Source organism: Felis catus, chromosome A2 (genome assembly GCF_018350175.1).
Source record: "Felis catus isolate Fca126 chromosome A2, F.catus_Fca126_mat1.0, whole genome shotgun sequence".
NCBI lineage: Eukaryota > Metazoa > Chordata > Mammalia > Carnivora > Felidae > Felis > Felis catus.
In genome coordinates, this window is record NC_058369.1 from 844,419 (window position 1) to 867,611 (window position 23,193).

The 23,193-nt window shown below is 65.5% G+C and overlaps 4 protein-coding genes across 17 annotated transcripts; 1 reads left to right on the top strand and 3 right to left on the bottom strand.

Moving 5' to 3' along the window:
* Window positions 1-1,064: 1,064 nt before the first annotated feature.
* CA2H19orf25 (chromosome A2 C19orf25 homolog) lies at window positions 1,065-6,778 on the bottom strand. 3 transcript variants are annotated; one of them, XM_045042907.1, is made up of 4 exons: window positions 6,599-6,778; window positions 5,675-6,395; window positions 4,482-4,613; window positions 1,065-2,677 (listed from the first exon to the last, which is right to left on the bottom strand). In XM_045042907.1, the coding sequence occupies exons 3-4, from the start codon at window positions 4,609-4,611 to the stop codon at window positions 2,451-2,453; spliced, it is 357 nt and encodes a 118-aa protein (XP_044898842.1). In that variant the 5' UTR covers window positions 4,612-4,613; window positions 5,675-6,395; window positions 6,599-6,778; the 3' UTR covers window positions 1,065-2,450. The 3 variants fall into 3 exon arrangements, with proteins under 3 accessions (XP_044898842.1, XP_023098851.1, XP_019671030.1); XM_023243083.2 differs by lacking the exons at window positions 5,675-6,395; window positions 6,599-6,778 and adding an exon at window positions 4,860-5,060; XM_019815471.3 differs by lacking the exons at window positions 5,675-6,395; window positions 6,599-6,778 and adding an exon at window positions 4,868-5,055.
* Window positions 6,779-6,919: 141 nt separating this feature from the next.
* Window positions 6,920-13,684, bottom strand: PCSK4 (proprotein convertase subtilisin/kexin type 4). Of its 8 annotated transcripts, none has more exons than XM_023242946.2 (15): window positions 13,200-13,684; window positions 12,848-12,952; window positions 11,278-11,370; window positions 11,075-11,203; window positions 10,915-10,991; window positions 10,727-10,815; window positions 10,333-10,505; window positions 10,036-10,248; window positions 9,440-9,540; window positions 9,245-9,348; window positions 9,055-9,172; window positions 8,630-8,809; window positions 8,285-8,409; window positions 7,883-8,005; window positions 6,920-7,745 (listed from the first exon to the last, which is right to left on the bottom strand). In XM_023242946.2, exons 1-15 carry the CDS (start codon window positions 13,653-13,655, stop codon window positions 7,363-7,365), a joined length of 2,469 nt encoding a protein of 822 aa, XP_023098714.2. In that variant the 5' UTR covers window positions 13,656-13,684; the 3' UTR covers window positions 6,920-7,362. The 8 variants fall into 8 exon arrangements, with proteins under 8 accessions (XP_023098714.2, XP_023098706.2, XP_023098711.2 ...); XM_023242938.2 differs by having other exon boundaries at window positions 8,579-8,809; XM_023242943.2 differs by having other exon boundaries at window positions 8,630-8,848.
* Window positions 13,685-14,134: 450 nt separating this feature from the next.
* On the top strand, window positions 14,135-19,250 carry REEP6 (receptor accessory protein 6). Of its 4 annotated transcripts, none has more exons than XM_045042893.1 (6): window positions 14,135-14,484; window positions 17,499-17,592; window positions 17,680-17,818; window positions 18,092-18,170; window positions 18,346-18,408; window positions 18,569-19,250. In XM_045042893.1, exons 1-6 carry the CDS (start codon window positions 14,150-14,152, stop codon window positions 19,221-19,223), a joined length of 1,365 nt encoding a protein of 454 aa, XP_044898828.1. In that variant the 5' UTR covers window positions 14,135-14,149; the 3' UTR covers window positions 19,224-19,250. The 4 variants fall into 4 exon arrangements, with proteins under 4 accessions (XP_044898828.1, XP_023098835.2, XP_044898831.1 ...); XM_023243058.2 differs by having other exon boundaries at window positions 14,370-14,484; window positions 18,002-18,170; window positions 18,569-18,746; XM_023243067.2 differs by lacking the exon at window positions 18,346-18,408 and having other exon boundaries at window positions 18,002-18,170.
* Window positions 14,395-15,778, bottom strand: LOC109493563 (myosin light chain kinase 3-like). Of its 2 annotated transcripts, none has more exons than XM_045042919.1 (3): window positions 15,465-15,778; window positions 14,748-14,853; window positions 14,395-14,642 (listed from the first exon to the last, which is right to left on the bottom strand). In XM_045042919.1, exons 1-3 carry the CDS (start codon window positions 15,542-15,544, stop codon window positions 14,475-14,477), a joined length of 354 nt encoding a protein of 117 aa, XP_044898854.1. In that variant the 5' UTR covers window positions 15,545-15,778; the 3' UTR covers window positions 14,395-14,474. The 2 variants fall into 2 exon arrangements, with proteins under 2 accessions (XP_044898854.1, XP_044898856.1); XM_045042921.1 differs by having other exon boundaries at window positions 14,395-14,627; window positions 15,465-15,767.
* Window positions 19,251-23,193: the final 3,943 nt, after the last annotated feature.

Here is a 23,193-nt window from a genome sequence, read left to right on the forward strand (position 1 = left end):
CATCCCGTGGGACGGGAGTCGGGCCCAACCTGAGCGTCCGACAGGCAGGGATGGCGTGTGAGCCCGCGTAAGGCCTCGGCCGCCCCTCGGGCCACACAGGCCTGTGTCAGAGACCCCCAGTCCCCGTCCCCGCGGTAGCCCGCGGGGCCCGGACTGGGGGTCGCCCGGCTCCTTTGTGGATTTGGGGACTGCCAAATACTGTCTGTGCTTCCAGTCCCCGTGGGCCAGGCTTCCCCGAAGTGGCCTGGCGGGAGGGAAGAGGCGGCAGCAGGCCCGCCAGCGGCTCGTCCAGCCACAGGGCCCGGGGCTTCGAGCACCCACGCACTGTGAGACCCCGGGCACTGCTTTCGCCGCTCTGTGCCTCAGTCTCCCCACGTGGGCCGTGGGGAGAGCTCCCAGAGCTACCTCTTGGGCGAGCGGAGAGACCACCAAGACTGGGGGAGAGACCTCACTGCCGCCCCCTGCCTGCCTCTCCACGGGCGGGGCCGGAAGGCAGCCCCACGGGGCCAGCACACAGGCACTCCCTCCCCATCCGTGCCCGGCAGCCACTTTTGCCTTTCCAACCCCCTGCACTGGGGGCACAGCCACACCTCATCATCCAGCCTGGGCGGGCCACAGGGGCCCTGGCGGCACAGATTTCTGGAGGGGCGGTTGGCGGTCACCGGACAATCAACCCGAGTCGGGGGCTGAAGACCTAAGGGGTCTCAGGACCCAAAGGACCGACCCAGCCACCCACCAAGGGGACACGTCAAGGACCCATCCGCCTCTGGGGCACTCCTGGGGTGAGCCCGAGGGGGACGACTGTGACCCCAGGCCTGTGACTTCGGGCCCAGGGCCGGCCGGACGCACCCGCTGGCGCAGCATTACCTCACCCCTGCCGCCCCCGCCGGCCTCCCGGTTGGCGGCCACGGCACCCCACAGCCCGAGCGTGGTTGTCCCGGCTCATCCCTTCGTGTCTCCGTCCCGGGTCTCTGCAGCACCACAGGCCACGTGTAAATACAGCCCGTCCACCCCCACTGACCACACAGCCGGCGTCTGGCAGGAGGAAGCCACGGAACCAGGCGTCTCACATGCACCTTTAATAAACAGCTGTTGAATCGCGCTCTGCTGCTTGTGACTGCGTTTCCGAGTGGGCGAGGAAGGGGGTGGGGGCCAGGAGGGAACTCCGGGGCCTTCTGTCCTGCCCACCCCTTCTGGGGTCCGGGTGATGGCCCAGCCTGGCTTCTGCCGGGAGCAAGCAGATGCCCCTTTGGGCAGGTCCCTGGACGCAGAGCCTGAGTGTGGGCCCGGGGTCCCAGGTCGACGGCACTGGGACGCCAGCGGGTGTGCCCCTGCCTGACCCCAGGGGACTCCGAGTGGACGGCACCCCGGAGTCAGGAAGCGCTGGAGACCAGGGCCAGGCAGGGAAAGCGGAAGAACTTCTCACCAAGGGTGTGCCGTGAGCAGCGGGGCGGGCGTGCGATGGTCAGGCGTCCCCGAGGCCCCCTTCCTGGGTCTTGGTTTGGGGGCCTCTCAGGGTTAAGCAGGCTCCCCTTCTTCAGGGAAAGAGAAAGACCTCCGGGGATGCTCGGGGTCCCCCGTGTCAGGGTCCTGCTGTGGCACTTCGGAGCTCCCACGGAGCCCCGGACGGGCAGCCACGAGCAGCTGCTCTTTTTGAGCGAAAAGCCCTTTTCAAGATCCGCTCCTGTTCCGTGCACCTGCCCGTAGACGAAGCCTTCCAGGATGAAGGCAGCCAGCGAGGGCTCGGGTGGGAGACTGGCCAGCTCGTCCCCTCCCGGGAGCCCAGGCCAGGCACCCCCGTGATGGGGTGGGTCCCAGGTGGGTCCCGCACCCCGACGGGTAACCCGCCCCGCAGGAGCGCCCAGGCCTGGGATCAGGGTGCTCAGTAGGGGCACCACCAGAGGCCCCGTCTCCGGTCCGGGCCCTGCTGGGCAAGTGCTCCTCCAGCAGCCGGCCGCTGTCGGGAGGGAACGGGGTGCTCTGCCGGAACTTGGGCCCCACCCCCCCGCAGTACACGCAGAGATGGGCGGAGACAGAAAGCAGCCGGGGTTCCACGGGGTTCCATCTCCGTTGCGATGACGCGGGGAAGCAGGGTCGCCAGGGGCAAGGAGAGGTTGGACGGACCGGCCCTCGGGTGCTGGCTGGGGACCCCGCACGAAGTCCGGTCTGGGCTCCACGGCCGGGGCGAGCGGCACCCACACTGCCCCAGACCCGCCCCTCGAAAGGGGCCCGCGCCCGGCGAGGCAGCTGTGTCTGTCACCCCCCACGCAGGCTGTGGGCCCCAGGGTCTCCGGGCCCCGGGGCGAGCCCAGGCCACGCGACCCAGGGGCCCGCGTCTGAGGTGCGCCGGGTCAGGTGTCTCGGGGGGGGGGGGGGGGGGGGGACCAAAGGTGCCGGTGAGCCGCGGGGCGCCCTGCCGGGGAGCGCGCTAAGGTGAGCTGGCGAGCCAGTCAGCCCAAGGAGGCGGCCACGGCCCCTGGGGGCGCGCCCTGCTTCAGCAGGCGGACTTCCCGCTCCAGCCCCTCGCCAGCCCGCCACAGGTCCTCACGCTTCTGCTTCAGCCCGTCGCCCGCCTGCTGCAGACGCTGATTCATGGCTACGTAGGCGCGGCTCTGCTGGTAAAGCTGCTGCTGCTGGGCCTCCGCGTCCTCCGCCCTCCCGGAGAGGCCCGCGGAGTCTGGGGACAGCACACAGCACCCCGGTCAGGGAGCGACAGGGAGAGGATCCGGCTGGGGGCACGGCTCACACAAGGGGCGGGACACCCCTGTCCTGAGGCCCTGCCCGGGGATCGGCCTCCGCGTCCGCCCGCGGAGGGCGGGGGCCCACAACGGAGCCACAGAGCAGGCTGGCTCCCGCCCCACTCTCGTCCCGCAACCTTTTCCCTGTTCTCGAGACCTCGTGAGACCCAGCACCCGGGGTTGGGAGGAGGATTGGGACACGCGTTTCCCAGCGGCCCCGCTTCCTAAAACAGCCCACGCCTGGCCGGCAGCAGAGACCCCACAGGGCTCAGGGCCCCTAGAGACATGTCAGATGCTCCCAACGTGCCCGCAGGCGGTCTCGGACAGGAGCCCCGCCAGCAGGGGGAGCCCCTCTCCCTTCAGTGAGCCCGAACGCAGCCCGTGCCTCAGTCTCCCCACCATCAGGATGCTGGGGGCCCTGGGCTCAAGCAGCCTTCCAAGAAGCAGCTGCAGGACGGGGACAAACACCAGTTGTGCCCCACCTGCCAGAACATTCTGGATGGTGGAAAGCCCTGCAGGTGAGCTGTCCAGTACCGAACCAGCCGCCAGCCAGGAGTGGTTCTCAAGCACTTGAAGCATGGCCACACGGAGCAAAGAACCCAATTTTTACTACTTCTTAATTTTTTTTTTTTTAATCCCCAAAGCAGGGGCGGGTGGATGACTCTGTTGGTCAAGCGTCCAACTCTTGATTTCAGCTCAGGTCATGATCTCACAGTTCCAGAGTTCCAGCCCCGTGTCAGGCTCCGCGCTGAGCATGACACCTGCTTAAAATTCTCTCTCTTCCTCCCTCCCTCTCTCAAAATAAGTAAATAAACTAAAAAAAAAAAAAAAAATCCCAAAACGTTTCTCACCATCTATGGCTTCACAAGACTTAACGGTGAATTCTCTTCCCACTAGACCAGCCCGAGGGCGGGCACTGGCCTCGACTTTGTTCACCTCCTGACCCAGTGCCCAGAGCAGCACCTGGCACGAGGCCGGTACCTTCTTCGGGAAGGTCGAACGAGTGAGTCAACGAACGTCATCAGGGCCACAGCTAAGCGAGCGGGCTCTGTGCCAGTGCCACCACACGGCCACTGAAATCCCAACTTCAAGCCACTCCCCTTCTCACCGAGTATCCTCCCCCACCGCCGCTGAAAAACCCGTTTGTTCGTGTTTTTAATTTTAGGATTTCACTTTTAAATAATCTCCACACCCGGCGTGGGGCAGGAACCCACAACCCCGAGATCCAGAGTCCGCGCGCTCCGCGGGCTGAGTCAAAAATCCATTTCTAGGGGCGCCTGGGTGGCTCAGTCGGTTAAGCGGCCGACTTCGGCTCAGGTCATGATCTCGCGGTCCGCGAGTTCGAGCCCCGCGTCGGGCTCTGGGCTGACCGCTCAGAGCCTGGAGCCTGTTTCCGATTCTGTGTCTCCCTCTCTCTCTGCCCCTCCCCCGTTCATGCTCTGTCTCTCTCCGTCCCCAAAATAAATAAACGTTAAAAAAAAAATGCACTTCTAGCTCCCTGGCTTTTTACCAGAACAGGTGACAACCGGGATGTGGCGGCGGACCCGACTGCGGACCCCCGTTCCAGACGCCCCTCTGCAGCTGCGCCCCACTTTACAGACGTGCGGCGGAAGCTCAGAAAGAGTAAGGACGGCGCTGAAATCGAAGCTCCTAACCCCTCGGCCGCACAGCGCTTCTCCCCGCCCCTTGCCGCTGGGGTCTCAGGGTCGACCCCCCCCCGCTCGCGCCCGGACTCCCCCCTACCTTCCAGGGCCAGGGCGGTGAAAACGGGGTCCTCGGAGGGCGCACCCCGCACGTCCTCCAGGATCTGCTCCACCGTGGGGGGCGCTGGGCGAGTGGGCAGTACCACCCGCTTCTTGGCCTTGGAACCCATCCCTGGAGGCGAGAGAAGAGGCAGTTGACGGGGGCGTCTCCCTCTCGGCCTTTCCCTGGGCCCTTCCTCCGTCCAGTGAACTCCTACACACCCATCGGAGCCCCGTGCCCGGGAAGCCCACCCTGCCCCGCCCCGCGGGGCTCGCCTCGCCCCTGGCCCTCCCAACAACCGACAACTTGGGGCCAGGGGTTTCCGCATCCGACTCCATCCCCGCCTCAGTTTCCCCGTTAATGCCCCGAAAGCACTACCGCCTGACCCAAGCGCGCGCGCTGAGCCGCCGGCACCGCCGACAACCCACTTCCGCTTCCGGTCGCAGCACGGTCCCGCCCAGCAGGCACGTGACGCGTACTTCGGGCCTCCTCCGGCACCTGCACGCCGCTCGTCAGGAGGCCACACCCCCTCTTAAAGGCGCCGCGCCTCTAAAGGTCCTCAATGGTTTGACTGGACCTGGGAAGTACGTGACCTCAACCTCCCCGGCGCGCCAGGCCTGGAAGAGCATGGGGTGGGCAGGGGGTCCTGTCCCGGCTCCCCTCGCTGCGTAACAAAGCACCCAAGTCCCGGTTTTCTGCCCAAAGTGGGCAGGGCGCCCAACCCACGTGGCTGTTGTGGGAACAAAGTTAACTGCCCTCTCGAGGGGGCTGGCCTGGCCGCGCCAATTCCCCGGGAGGTGAACGGACGGAACTCAGGTGGCCGGACGGAACTCAGCCTGCTAGATTCCATCACAGTTGCCCCTCTGGTCCCTAGCACCTCCCACCTCTGCCCTGCCTGGTTCCTCCCCTGACAGCTAGGGCGGGAAGACAGGCTCAGAGACCAGGGCTGGTTTTGTGCCTTTTAACAGCTTTACTGGATGTTATCTACACACTACACAGTCCACCTGTTTAAAGTGTGCAATTCAATGGTTTTGAGAGAGATGTACAACCACCACCATAGTCTAATTCCAGAACATTCCATCACCCAAAAGACATCCCCGTTAGTTATCACCTCCCCCCCCACCAGCCCCCATGAGCCCCCCCTTGTGTCCGTGGATGAGCCTGTTCTGGACGTTACACACACTCGGACTCACACCCCGTGTGGCCTCTCGTGTCTGGTTCCCTCCCTCAGCGTCGTGCGTTCAGGGTCCTTCCGCGCGGGGCGGCGGGTGTGGGCGCCTCGCTCCTGTTGGCGGCCGTGGGACGTGCGCGTGCACGGCGGACACGTTTATCTGTGGACGTGCGCGTGCGTGGACACACCTGAGTGACGTGCGCGTGCGCGATGGGCACATTGACCGTCCGTCCCTTGATGGGCATCTCGGTTGTTTCCATCTTCGGTTGTCGTGATTCCTCCTGCTGAGAATATCCCTGTAACGGTTTTGTGCAGATATATGTTCTTGTCTCTCTTGGGGACATGCCTAGAAGCGAAACTGCTGGGTCATACGGTAACTCTGATGATGAATGGTTTACAGAACCGGTTTCCCGAAGTGTCTGCCCCCGGCGGGCACATTTTGGGTGCTTGCTGTGTGCCAGTGGGAAAACTACCTCTCTCGATCTTACGTCGGGTGAAGCAAGCGCTGGGCTTGGTGCTGTGGCACAGATGAGGCCACCAAAACTGCAAGAAGGAGGCCAAGCACCCCTGGACGCACGGCCCGGCCCTGGCAGGTGCTCAGACCCGCACACATGCTCACAGCAGCAGGATTCACAATTCGCGGGATGTAGAAACAGCCCAACTGTGCATGGATGGATGAATGGATCAACACAGCCCACCCACTCGGCCGCGAGCAGGAGCCAGGACACCCGCCGTCTGCAGGGCTGAACACACAAAACTCAGGGAGGGAACCAGACACGAGAGGCCACGCAGGGTGTGAGTCCACGTGTGTGAAACGTCCAGAACGGGAAAATCCAGCTTGGGGGCCAGTGAAAGCAACATGCCTCCAGCCCATAATTCCCTCGGCCTCCCCATGACTCTCGGGGAATAGAGAAGCAGCGCGATTGTTATAACTTCATAGATCTACCTGCGGGGCGGGGAACAGCCGCACGCATGCTCATCTGAGACTCATGCTTCTCTTAATGATCAGCGTCAAAGGGAAACACCCCAACAGGAGAAGGTAAACTTAGGAGGGGTTAGGAATGCAGTGCGCCGCCCTGGGAACCCCCCACTTCACTCCTGCCCCCACCAGACTGGGGGCCCCGGGCCCCAGCTGCCCCTTTTCCCTTGTGGGCCACAGGGTCCTCCAGGAGAAGACCGTTTCCAAGCGGGGTGCGGGGGAACCCCCAACCATGCCATGGGGACGGGGGCCTGCCCCTGCCCCAAAGGAGACCACAGACTTGGCACCTCCTATTCAACCTTTATTTGCAAACTCCGAGGTCTGACATGATGCCAGAGACTCTGGATGCTGTCATTGGTTCCCCTTGCCCCTCTCCCCACTTCTGGGGCTGGGAGGGGACGGCTGTCACAGCCCAGCCTCCGCCCCATCCCACCCCGCCCCCACCCCAAACCGTGTAGCTAGACTTCTCTCTCTCTCTTTCACCCGGACCTGCCAATTTCGGGTTCGGGATTCCAGCAGGCCGCCCCTGGCCTGAGGGCCTCAGTGATTAGCCAGAGCCTCCGGGGGCGGGTCCCTGCACCCCCCAGCCCAGGTGCCAGTCTGGAGCAAAGGAGCAGGATGGCAGTGCCTGCACAGACACACGTCTGCCCCCTACTCAGGTGTCTCTAGGTCCCGGCCAGCAGCTGGACCTGGGGTGGTGGCGGGGGGCCCCGCACACAGAGGTGGGCAGCCTACAGCGAGGACACTGCGGAGTGAGGGGCTCCCGAAGGCCACGGCCAGCGGGGCCAGTACCACGGCCCGGGCTCGGCCGCAGTGGCGGCCGGGGTGGGCGACTGCGGCGGGCTGGGGGGAGGCCGCTGGGAGGGACGGGTCCTGAGCAGGAGCCGCGACGCTCGTCCAGCGTGGAGGCCGGGGGGGGGGGGGGGGGGCAGGCAGTGCAGGTGAGCGGGGAGCGGCCGAGGCAGGTGTAGCAGGAGGCGCCGCGGCTCGAGCAGGCTCACAGGGCGGGAGCGGCCGGGCCCAGCGGTCACTGCCTGCCGGGTGTGGCCGAGGTACCTGGGCGGGCAGTAGGAGAGGCGGAGGTGGCCCAGGACGTGGGCGGGGCCGTGGCGTTCTGCGCGGGGCACACGTACGTTGGGGTGTGAGGCCAGGGCCCGCCGCCCCGTATGCCCTCCCGCCCCGGGCCGCACACGCACACTGCCCGCTGCTGCCGCCCCCCAGCGAGCAGGCCGTGCCGCGCCAGGCACTCACCCTGGCACGGCCCCTCTGTGTCCCGCTGCACACACGCGCTGCCTGTCACCTGGGGGCCCGGGGGCCGCGCCGTCATGTCCTCGGCCGTCCCGTAGAGCAGCAGCGTGTAGCGGTACAGCGTCCCTGGGCGGGGGTCGCGGGGGGCACGGGGAAAAGGGGGACAGGCTGTCGGCACCTGGTCCGCCCTCCTGGCTCCTCTCCCCGGCCGCCCCGCCCCACCCCGCCCCGGAGTCCCAGACGCCGATGGCCCCCAGGCCGGACGCCCACCGGGCGCCGGTAACCGGCATCTACTATTCTCCGAAGGTACCCGCTCAGTGTCCCAGGGAGACCCCGGACCCCTCCGCAGCGGGGGATCCCAGGCCGGTCCAGGGCCCGAGGCCCCCGCCTGGGTGGCGCTCTCACCCGTGTTGAAGTAGTAGCCCTTGTTTTCCAGGCCCAGCGTCCAGGGGCCCCGCGGGTCCTCGTCCCAGAAGTGGGTGGACATAAAGGTCCAGTTGTTGTAGCCTTGGCCGCTGACGTCCAAGGGTCTGGGGCGGGAGGCAGGGTGGTGGGGGTGGAGGGGGGGCTTCCAAGCCCCGGGGACAGTGGGGTCTGCAGGGCCGAGCACGGCTGCTGGCAGGGCTCCCGAGGTGGGGGGAGCGCGCCGGGTGTCCGGCCTGAGCAGACCCCCCCCCCCCCACAGCGCACTGCCCACACCTGGGGAAGGACAGAGCGGCTGCCACGGGGCCGGGTACCCCACCCCTGCACCTGATGGCCACGAGCGTGGAGCGGGTGCCCATGGGGCTCGTGAGCGAGATCTCCAGGTCCCCGCGGCGACTGTAGGACAGCGAGAGCTGCACCTGCACGTGCTCCAGCGAGCGGATGTGGTTGGCTCGGCCAGCGCACGCCGACACGCTCCTCCTCACTTGCGTCAGCGGCAAGATGGGGCTGGGGGCGGCGCGGGCTGTGAGCGCGCCTGCTGCGGGCCTGCGGGGGGGGGGGGGGGGGGGGCGGGGCACCGGGGTCTGGGCTCGCGTCGTGGAGCCCACCCTCTTTCTCATCTGAGAGATGGGGAAAGTGAGGCAACGGGTGCCAGGCCCCAGGCGTCTGTCACCCCCTCCCCCGCGGCGGTGACGGGTGCGGGGAGAGGACAGGCGGACACAGCGGAGGCGCGGCGGCGGAGGACTGCTCACGTGGGGGTGTGTACGATCTCAATGACGCACTTCTGCTGGCGCCGTGTGGGCAGCCACGTTCGAGCCATGTCCACCAGCAGCCCCGCATCCAGCAGCCCGTAGCCATAGTGGTGGCTCACTGCGTGGACGGGGCGGTGGTCACTGGCCCTGGGGGCGTGGCGTCCCCCCCCTCCGCCCGGCCCCGCCTCACCTCGGCGCCCCACGCCGTTGGTCCTCCAGTCCTCAGCCTGGAGCTGCGCGGGTCTGGACGCTCGGACCACCAAGTGCTGCATATCCCTCCATGTCAAGAACGGGCTGGGGGCAGGCGAGGGTAGGTGAGCTGGGGCCATGCCAGGTGGGGGGGGGGGCGGTGAGCGCAGTAAGCAGGGTCCCCTCCAGCACCTACTTGGCCTCCAGAGCCAGGGCGATCATGCCCGCGGCCAGCGGGGCCGACGCCGAGGTGCCCGTGTGTTTGTCCGTGCACCGGTGGTGCAGATCCGTGGTGACCTAGGGGCAGAGACGGGGGCTTGGGGGGGGACCGGTGCACAGGGAGACCCGGCCTTTGTGCAAAATGCATCAAGGGTTCAAGAAGGTGCCGCAGAGGTACCTCCAGGAACGGGGCCCTGAGCGCCACCCAGGTCACACAGCTGGGGAGCCTGCCCCGCCAGAGACAGGAGGGTAGACGGAGGGGTGAGGACACTGGGGCCTGGTCTTGGGACCCCCTCTGTGTTCCAGGTGCCACAGGGCGGCCCTGGGAGGGGGGAAAGTGGGGGGCGGGACGGCAGGTGGGGGGAGGGGACGGGCAGGGAGGGGTGGGGAGGGGAGGCGCCAAGGGGGAAGACAACAGGGTCGTGGGGGGAAGGTGGGACAAGGACAGATGGGAAGGGAAAGGAGACAGGGGGAGGGAAGGGTGGGGAGGAGGGGAGGGGGAGGCGGGCGCGGAGGGGGGCCTCCCCCGGCTCCCGGGTCCCCCCCCCCCCCCCCCGGCTCCCCGGCCCTCACGATCTGCGGGTCGGTGGCCACGCCGCTGCTGTAGGTGGTGGTGAGTGTGGAGGCGCAGGCCTCGCTGTACCAGGGCGCGCGGCCCTCGCGGGTGGTGCTGCCCACGGAGAGCGTGTACACGCTGTTGGTGTAGCCGTCGCAGTTGCAATTGTCGTAGTGCAGGCCGCCGTTGCCCGACGCCCAGACGAAGAGAGTGCCCAGCCCACCGCGGCCCTGCACGCGGGCACGAGGGAGCGGATGGGCGCGCCGGCCTCCAGGGCCGGCCCAGGCCCTCCGAGGCCCCCGGGGTGGGCTCACCTTGGTCACGCCGCGCCTGAAGGCCTCGCGGGTGAGGACGCCCGGGCCGTCCACCGTGCGGCCGTCGTCCTCGGGGCCCCAGCTGGCGCTGTAGATGTGGATGTGCTGCGGCTGCAGGCTCAGCGACTGGGCCTCGATGACGTCCGTGATGGTGCCGTCCAGCATGCGCACGCCTGCAGGGGTGGGCGTCCGGCCTCCGCGGTCAGCCCCGCCGCGCCCCCCACCCCCAGGCCCCCTCTGGAGCGGGGGCGTCTGCGCGGGGCTCAGCTCTCCCCCTCCCGGAGCTTGGGCCCTGCATCCCCCAGAGCCGCCTAACTCTGCCCGCAATCCCTGGGCGCCCCGTGCCGTCCGGGCCGCCCTCCGTCCCCGGGGTGCGGGAGCCGGGCCCCGATACCTCCGATCCGGGCATTGTAGGCGACACCCGCTCCACAGAACCCGTTGTTTGCGATTGCGGCCACTTCCCCGGCACAGCGGGTCCCGTGCCTGGCGCCAAGGCAGAGAGGGGGGCCAGTCCCAGCCCCCCCGGCTCCCCACAAGGCACTGGCGCCGCCCTCACACACCCCGCAGGACGCCGCCGCTCACCGGTTCTCGTCGCCGGGCGTGTATCGCGGCTGGGGGTCTGGGTCGTAGTCATTGAAGTCGTAGCTGGCCAGGGGGTCCTGGGGGCCGAGCGGGGGGCGTGAGGGACGGGGGCAGGCCGCGGGACCTGGCGCAGCCCCCACCCCAGTCCCCACGGTCTCACGTAGTTGGCCCAGAGGTCCGGGTGGTCCTTCTCGATGCCATCGTCCAGGACAGAGACCACAATGCCCCGGCCCGACAGCCCCTGGCTCCAGACCTGCAGGACGTTCAGGTCCGGCCGCACCTTGTTGTTCTGTGCAAGGCAGGGGCTGGGGTCAGCGGGGCTCCGGCCCCGCCCGGCCCCACCGCCCGGCCCGGCCCGCTCACCATGTACCACTGCTTGGAGAACCAGGGGTCCGTGGGCACCGCCGCCGAGCGCTTCACACGCCGCCGCAGCGTCTGCTGCTCGAACCACTGCACCTGCAGACAGACGCGACAGACGCACGCTGCAGGAGGGCGCGGGGCCCCCAGAGCCAGCCCGCCCTCCACCCCTCCCCCCGCTGCACGGCTCTCACACCCGTGCACCTGGCGGGGCCCTGACCGGCTCCACCAAGCCTTTCCCACCAATTCCGGGCCGCGGCCCGAGTCTGCCTCCAGGGTCTGCGTCGGTCTCCTCCCCAGGCCCACCAGGGGACGACTCTGTGTGGGCCGCGGCCGGAGCGGGGCTGTGTCTGGGTCGCCCGCTGCTTGTCCTGGGTCCGTCATGGTGTGGGACGTGGCCCGGGACCTCGTGCTTGCTGAGGCTGCTCTTTGGGGTCCCCGTGTGCCTGGGGCTCTGCCTTCAGAGGGGACCAAGGCCCTAGCACCAGTCCCCAGGGCCCACTGCTCTTGAGGCCCAGCCCTATCCCTTCCCCAGTCCCTGTTCTAGATCCTTCTGCCCAAGATCTGCCCATCTCCCTGCTGTAGCGGCCACCCCTCGTAAGACATCCCTGGATGGCCATACCTGCCTCCGCCCTGGTTCCCCACCTGCCCCCCTGCCTCCCTACAACACAGTAGCATCACTCTCTGCAGAGCCCCTCCCATGCTGCCCCCCTCTCCAGGGCCCACAAAGCCCCGCCTATCTGGCCCCCACCAGCCTCCCTCTGCTGCAGTCACAGTGGTGCCTCACCCCAGGGCCTTTGCACACAGCCATTCTGCCTGCCCCAGGTTGGTCTTCCTCAGACCTTTTTGTCCTTTCTTCCTTGTTGATCTCCCCCCCCCCCCGCCCCGCCCTGCCCCGCCCTGAACCAGCTCCTGTGCCCTCACCCTCATCCCAGTGATGGTGCAATTGTCTCCCCATGTGCCCAGCTCCAGACGCGGGAGCTGGCCCCAATTTCTCTCTGTCCCACACGTCTAATCCATTGGCAAGCCCTGGCCTCTCTCGTGCAAACCACATCTTGAGCTGGCAACCTCTCCCCGTTCCCAGTGCTCCCAGTGGGTTTCAAGTGATCGAGCCTCTCGCCTCCATGCTGATCAGCCCCCCAGCCCAAACCCCATCTTGGCTCCTAAGAGTGTACAAACTCAGCCTCAAGTCCCCAGCTTGGCATCGAAAGCCTTTTCCCAACCTGGCACCTCTCTGAGCATCTCACAGCCTCACTGGCTGACTTCAGGCAGGATTCCTACTCCGGTCGTAAAAAGGACCAATTCCCTTCTCTCCATCCCGTGAACTAGAATGTTATCTGCCGTCTTTACAGAGTATGTGGGAACCCTGACCTTTAGGGGGAGAGAGAAGATGGGGGCGGGGGGGAGCCAAAAAGAAATGCTGACAGTGTGCCAAGGCCCCGAGGTGAGCTCAGCACGCACACGTGCCCTGTTGCTGTCCACGGATGGTCCCTATCGTACAGACTGGGGGACCAAGTGGAAACCGAGACTCAGAGAGGGCAGGTGGCTTGGATAACAAGTGGCTGAGCAGGCTCACCTTGGGGTCTTTCTTCAGGCGCAGGCGATGGCCCCAGTGTGGGCTCAGGGACTGCTGGACCACGCCCCGGTGCCTCAGGTGGAAGTACTGCCCGTCAGGAAAGATCTGGGAACGCGAGGGGGCATCCGCAACGATGGCACCTGCCTCCGAGACGGAGTCCCCAGGACAGTGGCCAACATCCTCCCCCAACCAGGTGCGCCGCTGGGGGCTTCAGGTGCCCTCTGGGGGTCCCAGAGTCTGAAGCTGGTCGAGGCCTGGGTGAGCTGGGGGTCCTTGATATCTTGGGTACCCCTCCCGTCTGCCGGAGGGGTGTCCAGCCCCTGCCCCTCCTGTCCCTTCGGGTGCCACCCACCTGCCCCAGGTAGACGAAGCCGAATTTGCGCGCCAGGCGCTCGGCCTCCCGGTAACCCTGGGACACCCGCACGGCCCAGCTGCTGACATAGATGGGGACCCGGGCCGAGGACCACCCCACAGGCAGGGGGCCAACGAGGGCCAGGCCCAGAGCCAAGGCAAGGCGCAGCCAGAGCGCAGTCCAGGCGGGCCGCATGGCGGCGGGGGGCGGGGCCGGGGCGGGGCCTCCGAAACCCCTCCCCCCGGCCAAACCGCCGAGTGGGCCCAAGCGCCCGCCCCGCCCCCGAGGCCATAGCGACCCCTGAAAGGCGTCAACTCCCAGGGGTCCTTGCGGCTGTCTCCCCCCCCCCCCCCAAGGAGCGCGAAGATCCGGCCGAAGACGGGGTGGGGGGGGCGGGGAACACCCCGCCCTGGTCTTCCATAGATCCAAACTCTCTGGAGCCTCAGTCTCCCTCATTTGTACAGTGACCAAAACTTCCGACCGACCTAGAGGAGAGTGTTCAAGGCTGCTCCCCCTGGCCCGCCCCTTTATCCCCGCCCCCTTGCCTGCCCACCCCTCCCTCTAGAATTAGTCCTGCCTCCTACCCGGCCCAACCGGAATTGTTCTTCTGAGTAAGTCCCGCCTCCCCAGCTTAGCTCCGTCCCATCCCCTCCTCCTCCGAGAGTCTGTCCCCCGCTCCTTTATGGTCAACCCCGCCCCTCCTCTGTTCTCGCCAATCAGCTCTGGTCTTCCTCCAGTTCCTCCCGCCAGCTCCGCCCCTCGGCACGCTTCTCTCCTCCTCCCCCAGCTCCACCCCCGCAACGGCTCAGCCAATAATCCCCGGCCATGACCCCACCCCCTCCAATCAGCTACGTCCCGCTCCCGCTCCGCCAATCGGCACCCTCGGCCTCCGCGCCCCGCCCTCTGCCCCCGGCGTCGCAGCTGGGGCGGCCGCGGCCGGCCAGAGGGCGATGCGGCGGGGGAGAAGGGGCAGGCCCCACCTCCTTTGTCCGCCCTGCCCTCCCATTGGCCGGAGTGGGGGGCAGGGGGCGGAGACCAGCGCAGGGGCGGAGACCAGCTCGGGGGCGGAGCGGGGCTTCTCGCACCTGGGCAAAGCGGCACGCGCGCAGCGGGGCAGGTGCGCGGGGCCGCGGTCGAGCTCGGGCTGCCAGGCCCCGGCTCGCCGGTGTCATGGACGGCCTGCGCCAGCGCTTGGAGCACTTTCTGGAACAAAGGAACTTGGCCACCGAAGCGCTAAGGGCGCTCGAAGCCAAGACAGGGGTCGACAAGCGGTACTTAGCCACGGGTGAGCAGTCCGGGGCGCTCTGGGCTCCTGTCCCATTTCGCCGATGGGCACACTGAGGCCCTGGGGCAACGGGGTCCCGGGCCTGGCCCCTTCCGGCCGGCGTCTTCTGCAGGGTCCGGGCTCGGACGGTGGGGAGCACCCCCCTGGTGAGACAGATCCTGAGGGGTCATGGACCAGGACTTTGCGTCTGCCCGCAGCCTCTCCTCTGCCCCCGCCCTGCGACCTCTGGCTAGTGTCACTCCCTCTCTCGGGCCCAGTAGTACCTCCACTCCAGTCCTCAGGTCTGGAGACCGTTCGCTGCCCCCTCCGTCGTGGCCCTGGGTGTGAATTCCAGGCCAAAGTCCGGTTCTTCCAGTTGCTCGGTCCACCCTGGGGGAGGGGAGAGCGGCGGGTAGACAGCCAGTGCCCTGGGAGTCTTGCCACACCCCCGTCCCACAGGAACATCAGCCTGGAAGCAAGTGTAGAGATTTTTCCATCCCGCCCCCCCCCCCCCCCATGCTCCAGGCCAGGAGGAGAAGGGTCACTCCCATTCCCCTCCCCCCATTGTTTTCCTACCAGTCACCTCCCCTTGGCGTGCCCTGTCCCTCTCCCACCCTGTGCTTTGGCCCACCGTGCCTAACTAGTTGAGCTGGGTTGTTTGACCCTGTGGTGGGGTTGGGCAAATATTGGCTGGGGGGCCACAGAGCGGGGAGCCAGCCCTTCTGACTGCTACCCCTCCAGTCCCCCTCCAGTCCCCCTCCTCTTCCTCTTCCTCTTCCTCGGTGGCCTTGGATGCCCCCTGCCACTCTCCCAAACTGTCTAGTAAGTACTCCTTAAACGCTCCCTCCCCTCTTTTTCCATGTCCCAGGCCCCATGCCACGTCTTCCAGGAAGCCCCCTGGAGCGAATTCCAGGAACCCTTTGTCCAGAAGTGGGGGGGTGGGGGGGGGTTGGGTGAGGACAGGGACATATGTACTGATCCCAGCAGTCCACTTTCCTCACATTTTCCCCCAGCTGGGGAATCCGTGCCAGGCAGGGAAGGTCCACAGTTTACTCCCCCAGGCCTCCAGTGCCCAGGCCATGTCAGCCTAGCCAGGAACCTGTCCCTGGGAGCAGGCCCTGACTTCTCTGCTGACTTTCCACATCCCTGATACCCGTGGGCAGGGCTTTAGTCATAGAGCACTGGGGAGGGGCCTATCGGGGAAGCTGGGAGGCACGGGGGGGAAACTGAGGCCCAGAGAGTCAGGGCTTTGTGGAAGGCTGCCTCTGACCACCACCCCCCTCCCCGGTCTGGAGCATTCGCCCCTCCCTACCCACCCCCTCCCTGAGCCCTGTCTGTTGCTGATCTCTGGGATGGTGCCCCCCCTCAAATGTCCAAGGTCATCCTCCCGTTGCTGAGGCTGCAGGAATAGGGATTGAGGGAGAGGTGCCCTGGGAAACCTGCTCCCCCCAACTAGCAGTTGGGGGTGACATCCCCCTTGGGCCCCACCCGCCCCAGATGGTCAAATCCCCAGCCCAGGTAACAAAGGAAACCCAGATGAGGCAGTGACCAGACCTCCTGGGGCCAACTGGGGAGGCCCCCTTCCCTGTCCTGACCCCAGACCCGAGGGATAAAGACTAACCCAGGTGGAGGGAAGGGAGGGGGTGCCCTTTGGTACGCAAGTGACCTCTGTCTCTACAGATAACCGCCTGGGGAGGAGGCCGGAGGCTGTAAAATGCTCCCAGGAGCCCAGAGGCTCTCTGAGTGACCTTGGTCCCCCCTCCTCCCAGCTGCCCTGTTGTTCTGGCCAGTGAGTGAGACACAGCAGGGAAGCACAGAGACCCTCGCACTTAATGAAGGCAGTGTTTACGAGGACTCTTTGCAGAGCAGCTAACACTCCTGGCTCCCCACCTCCCCCAGCAGTGTGTGCTCCGGGCCCCGTCACTGGGAATGTGTTTGTACCCCCAGAAGGTGCTCAGCAAACCTGTAGAAAAGAGGAGCCCTCTCTGTTGAGTGGTATTAGCTATCCCCAAGGCCGCCTGAGGAGGCAGGGTCATTACCACCCCATTGGCAGATGGGGAAACTGAGGCTCCAAGCAGAGAGAAAGACTTGCTCGGTGTCACGCAGTGAGTGGAAAACGTTCAGCTGTCTCCCACTAAGACAACAGCCCTCGCTGGAGGCTATGCTGTCCCCCTCGGGGTACTGAACAGTGTCTGGGGACATCTGTGGTTGTCGCGGCTGGGGGCGCTCCTGGCACGGATGAGTGGGGGCCAGGGATGCTGTTCAGCCCCCGCAGCTCCCAGGGCACCCCCACGAAAGATGTTCTGGCCCGGATTGTCTGCGGTGGCCAGGATGAAAAACCGTATTGAGATAAAGATTACCAGTGTTGACTTTCTCTGCTCACTGGGAATCAAGTCTTCTTTTTTTAACGTTCATTTATTTTTGAGAGGGAGAGACACAGAGCTTGAGCGGGGGAGGAGTAGAGAAAGACAGACACACAGAATCCGAAGCAGGCTCCAGGCTCCGAGCTGTCAGCACAGAGCCCGACGCGGGGCTCGAACTCACGAGCTGTGAGATCTTGACCTGAGCCGCCCAGGTGCCTCCGGGAATCACTTCTTAATGAAGGAATGAACAGGCTTACTTCTAGGTTTTTCTCCCGTTGTTTGCATTCAAATGCTGGGCTTTTGTGCCTGGCCCTCCCCTCGGGACCCAGAGTAACGCAATTATGATTGCAGGTGGTCACTTACTCATTCAACACGTGTTTATTGGGCAACTACTCTACCCATCAGGGCCAAGCTCCCCACCTGCCCTTGGGGAGTTCACAGTTCGGGGGTGGGGGGGACCGACTGATAACTGGTTGCACCTACGAGGAGACACGGGGCTCAGGGCCATAGTAGGCGTCACCAGGGCGCTGCGGGGGCAGCAGGCCTATCCCGGAGGGGTCTCTCGTAGGGGCAGCGAGTGTGGCAGCCTGGGTCTGCCAGGCCAGGAGGAGGCCTCCGGTGCCAGGGTCGGCTCGGAGCGCGCCGCCCTGCCCACACCCTCTCCTCCCGCAGGAGCCGCCACTCTGCTAAGCCTGTATCTTCTGTTCGGCTTCGGGGCGTCTCTACTGTGCAATGTAATCGGATTTGTGTACCCAGCATATGCTTCGTGAGTGCCCGCTGGCTGTCCGGGCGTTGGGAGGGGGTGTCGGGGGCTCTGGACAGCCCCTGACTCTGCGCGCCTCCCCGCCCCCAGAATCAAAGCTATCGAGAGCCCAAGCAAAGAAGACGACACTGTGTGGCTCACCTACTGGGTGGTGTATGGACTGTTCGGGCTGGCCGAGTTCTTCAGCGATCTACTCCTGTCCTGGTTCCCTTTCTACTACGCGGGCAAGGTGGGTGGCCCCCGGGACGCACGCAGGTGCCCGGGAGGCCAGGGGTGTGAGGGGGAGACCCGGCCCCTTCTCTGCGGAACTAGCCCCCCGCCCCCACCAGGGGCGTCTGATGGAGGCGGTCCATCGGGTGGGGGAGGCCTGCCCTGCACGGGTCTTGACACCCCCCCCCCCCCGTGCCCACAGTGCGCCTTCCTGTTGTTCTGCATGGTTCCCGGGCCCTGGAACGGGGCTCACATGCTGTATCATCGCGCGATACGGCCGCTGTTTCTAAAGCACCACGAGGCCGTGGACAGCGTCGTGAGAGACCTCGGCGGGAGAGCCCTGGACGTGGCAGTGGGAATAACCCGGGACGGTGTGTGCTCGCAGGGTGCGGGGGCGTCGGTCCGCCGCAGGCCCTGTCCGTCTGTGCCCCCCACCCGCCTGCCCCTGCCCACTTTCCCTCCTGCCCCTGCCCGGCCCCTGTCTGGCCTCCGTGTGGCTGCACCCGCTCACTGTCAGCCTCTCTCTCCTACGCTTTCGGGAACCAGTCATGCAGACCCTGGCCCGCGGCCGGGCTCTCGTCACCCCCGCCGCTGCCCTTGGAGCCCAGCGTACGTACTCCCGGGCCTGGGCGGCAGGGCCCGCGTGTGCGGGCGCTGTCCCCACGGAGGGTGGGAAGACGGCCCCGGCCCCGGCCGCCTTGCCCCCGACTGACTCCCTGCGGCCCCGGGGCCGGGCCTGCCTCACCCCCCCACGGCCGTCTCTCTGCAGCCCAAGCAAGCGTGACCCAGCCCCAGAAGGACAAGTGAAACCCTCGTCCAGCCGCTACGCAGACCTGCCGCCTGGCGAGCTGGGGGGCACATCACACCCCAAGCCCTCCACGAACTCCTCGACCGACGCCTCGGGGGAGCCCCCCGCCAGCCCCGCCTCCCCGAGCAAGCCGCTCCCCGGGAGCGCCTCCCAGACCACCTCGGGCCAGTCCCCGCCGGACCCCCCGGCCGGCGGCTCCCGGCTGCCCTCCAAGTCCCAGAGCCGGCTTCGGCTCCGGGCACGGGCACGAGTGAGCTCCTCCGGCCAGCCGCGCCCCCAGTCATCTGTCACCTCCTCGGGCCAACCCCAGCCGGCCCCCCAGCCCGCGGGCCCCAAGCAGCGCACCAGCACCTCCCCCAGCCAGGGTCCCCCCGTGGCGCAGCCCCCCGGGAAGGCCTCGGACGGGCCGGGGGAGCCGGCCCCCCAGGCCTCCAAGGGCAGCCCACCGCCCACCGGCAGCACCTCGGCGCCCCAGCTGCCGGCCCCCTCCCCGTGCGGGTCCTCGGCCGAGTACACGTCCGAGTCCACCACGGAGGTCACGTGCAGCTGGCCCCACCTCAGACACCGGCTTCGCTGCCTCCAGCACTGCTGGCGGCTGAAGCATCTGGCCTGCTAGGGGGGCTCAATAAAGCTCATCCGACGACCCGTCTGGCCGTGTCCTCGGGGGTGGGGGAGCCCCTGGCCGGCGTCTCCGGATCCGGAGCCGACGCCGTGTGCCCCGCTTCGCAGACGAGGAGACTGAGGCCCGGAGCGGCACCCCCGCCTGCCTGAGGTCTTGCCACGGGGCTGAGAAGGATCACGGAGGAGGGCTCGAGAGAGAATTGGCATCTGAGTCCTTTATTTGGGAGGCGGTCCTGGGGAAAGGACGGAAGGGGGCGGGGTGTGCGATGGGGGCAGAAAGGAGCTCTGGGGGCCAGGGTCACAGACACGCCTGAGGCTTTCCCTGCCCCCGTCCCACCGGGGGTGGGCGGGGGGCAGTGGTCCTCCCCTCCAGCCCGCGCCCCCTGCCAGCAGCCCCTGGCCCGGGACCACAGGGCGCCTCCAGCCAAGGTGGGGGGCCGGAGACTGGGGGAAGACGGGGTGTCGCCCGCAGGGCCTCCTACAGCCCGTGGCTCCTCTCCTGTCTCGTTTTGTCTTTAGTTGGTTTCTTTCTTTTTTTTTTTTTTTAAGTTTACTTCTTCTGAGAGAGAGAATCCCAAGCAGGCTCCCCGCTGCCAGCGCAGAGCCTGACGCGCGGCTTGAACTCACGATCCCTGAAATCATGACCTGAGCTGAAACCGAGAGCTGGACGCTTAACCGACTGAGCCCCCCCAGCGCCCCTAGTCGGTTTCTTTTTTGACACCAACATGACCCTGATCGTAAAACCAGGCAGAGACACAAGGAGGGAAGGAAGGTGCCCAGCCCGTTGTGTGGACAGAGACGCGAAGAGTCTAAGAAAGGGCAAACTCAATCCAACGGCGTCTTCAAAGCAATAGAACACCCCCCATTCGAGGTGGGGTTCCTGGAAGCAGAGCCCGAGTCGGAAGCTGGGCGGATGGGGGGGTCGCTGGGCAAGGAGCTGGTCTCGGCTGGGAGACACGACCCTGAGCGGGAAGTGCACCCTGGAGTTCTGGCCCAAGGCAGGCGGGGTGTCACCTGTGTCTCCTCCAGAGCCTCAGCCCCACCCGAGAGGGGGCTGTAAGCTCATGGCTCGTCCCATCCAAAGGCAAGTCCCTAGCCAGGCATCTGCAGACACACTGGGAAGGCCCCGGGGCCCCACAGCGTCCAGCTTGGTCAGCCCCTCACCCAGGACCTGCTTCTCCAAGATCCCAGTTGGTCACAGCCCTGGGGGAAACACGGAGGAGCGTCAGGATGAACGAGGCAGATGCTCCCAAGGCTTATACCTCCGTGGTTCTCCGCTGGGGGTGATGCTGCCCCAGGGGCATCAGACGATGTGGAGACACTTGAGGTGTCTGTGCCGTGTCCCACAATCCCTCTCCCTGCCCCGGCAGTCCCAGCTTGTCCGCAGCTGGTGGTGGCCACTGGCGAGCGATGGGTCCGATTCATTCATTTGATCATTCAGCAACTATTGAGCACCCACTGTATGCCCGGCACTGTTCCAACAGTCAAGGGAAGAGTGATGGCCCAGAGAGAGAAAAAAATCTCTGCTCCTGAGGATTTGGGGAGGTGACAATCAGCATGATAAACATGGATGTCAGAGGGAGGTGAATGTTCCGGGGAAACATGCAGTGGGGAGGTGGGGGGTGGCGGCAACAATATCAGGAACAGTCAGAGAAGGACCTGTCTGCGGGAGTGACATCTGAGTAGAGCATGAAGGAGACAGGAAAGTCAGGTCAGAGGCACGAGTCTTGCGAAAGCCAGGGCAAAAGTGATCCGGGCAGAGAGAAGAGCACGTACAAAGGTCCTGAGGTAGGACTGTGCCTGGCGGGCTAGAGGAAGAGTGGGGTGCTCAGCGTGGATGGAGCTGAATGAGGGGGAGAAGGGAGGGGGGTCTGGGGTGAGCCTGAGCACACGGACACCCGCAAGGCATGGTGAGGACTTTGGGTTTTGCTTGGGGACGCAGGCTTCGCTGGGATCGAGGGTAATCATTAATGAGTCCCCCGCCCTGCTGAGAGGTCCACACGGGTTTTGGGGACAGGGATCTGGGAATCTGCTTTTCACTGGCCCGACTGTCTGAACAACGTGGGGTGGCCGTAGTCCGGGGAAAGGGTGGCGGTACCGGGCTCTCTCTGCACCTGGCACTGTCCCCCGCCATCCAAGGGGCACAGCACAACGGGCTCTAGAGGCGTCCCTCCAAAGATGGTCCCCGGCCCACCCAGGGTCAGCTCACCACGTGGGAACAATGACATCTAGCCCCTCGGACTTGTTTTGTTTTTCACTTAAAAATACGGAAGAGTGTAAGCAGTGACTCGGGGACAACATGGCCCCTCCCAGCCACCCGGCAGTGGCCACGTGCTTCCCTGTCCGGCTCAGAGCCGTGTCCATCAGACGCACCGCGTCGCTGGAGGGGTCGCTCACACGGTAGTGTCTGGGGCTGGTGGACAGGATTCATTTGGCTCGTGCGCACCATCCACCGTCGATGGAATGGTCTCCAGCTTGTGGTTACTGCGACTCAAGCTGCCAGGAACATTCTAGAACCGGCCTTCGGTGAGCAGAGCTCTGGTTTCCTCGGGGCGCACACCTGTCAGAGAGTGCAGGGCGAGCATTTCTGAGTGTCGTGGGGTGGCTGGAAAGAGCCACGAGCACGCTGGGAGGCTTAAAATCACAGGCGTTTATTCTCCCACATTCTGGAAGCGGAGGTCAGGGTGTGGCAGGACCGAGCTCCTCCCTCGGCAGGCTCCAGGGCAAGTTCCTGTCCACCTGTCCCAACTCCTGGAGGCCCCAGGCGTCCCTGGGCTCGTGGCCGTGTCCCTCCAGTGCCTGCCTCTGTGGCCATGTGGCTGCCTCCTCTGTCTCCGTCTAACAAAGACACTTGTCACTGGGTTTAGGGCTCACCTTGGTAATCCAGGATGATCTCGTCTTCAGACTCTTAGTTACGTCTGAAAAGGCCCTTTTGCCAAACAAGGTCCTGGTCACAGGTTCCGGAGACTAGGGGTTAGCCCGTCACTGTGCGCGTACCTTCGTCTGGAGCAGATGTGGCCAAGCTGTACCCCAAAGTGGTCCCGCCAGTGCCCCCTGTGACCCGCATGTAACCCTGTGGGCTGTAGGACGGCCCGGGGCTCTCAGCGGCGGTGGGGGCCCAGGGCCTCCGTGGGTTAACCCCGGCTCAGGGTCAGAGAGAGTAGGCGGGCCCGGGGCAGGCATTAGGGGGGTGCTGGCCACAGAGAATTCAAAATAATAAGAAAAGCATCAGGACCCCAGAGCCAGCGTTCTGCGACGTCGTGGGGAAAACTTCAGGGGGCGAAGGAAACAATCGTTGCCAGAATCGCCGTGTTACTGACGGGACGCAAGCTTCGAACTCGCGTTTGTGTTCTTTACCCTTTAACAGACCCCGTGGGTTCAGAGAAGCCCCAGTGATGACCCACCTGTCGCGGCCAAGGGAGCTCGCTGCAGGAAAGTCTGACCGTCCTCGCTCGTGGTCCCTTCCGGCGACCACAGGGGCACTGTGTATCCCCCTGGGGACACAGGGACTGCTAAAAACCGAGACCGGGGATTGTAGAGAGGACGACACAGCCCTGGGGTCACCCCGTTTCTGTCATTCTCTGACCACCTGGAGTGCGTGTTCGTGTGCGGGATTTGAACATCTGTACACTTCCCGCGGCGTCTTCTCTCTCTTAAGTGTTCAAGTGTTTGTTTGATTTCCTTTTATTTTAATTTTTTAAATGTTTATTTATTTATTTATTTATTTTTGAGACAGAGAGAGACAGAGCATGAACAGGGGAGGGTCAGAGAGAGGGGGAGACACAGAACCCGAAGCAGGCTCCAGTCCCCGAGCCGTCAGCACAGAGCCCAACGCGGGGCTCGAACTCACCGACCGTGAGATCATGAGCTGAGCCGAAGTCGGACGCTCAACCGACTGAGCCCCCCAGGCGCCCCCTCCTGTTTCTTTTAAAGCGAAAGAGCAAATCAGGACATTAAGGGACCGT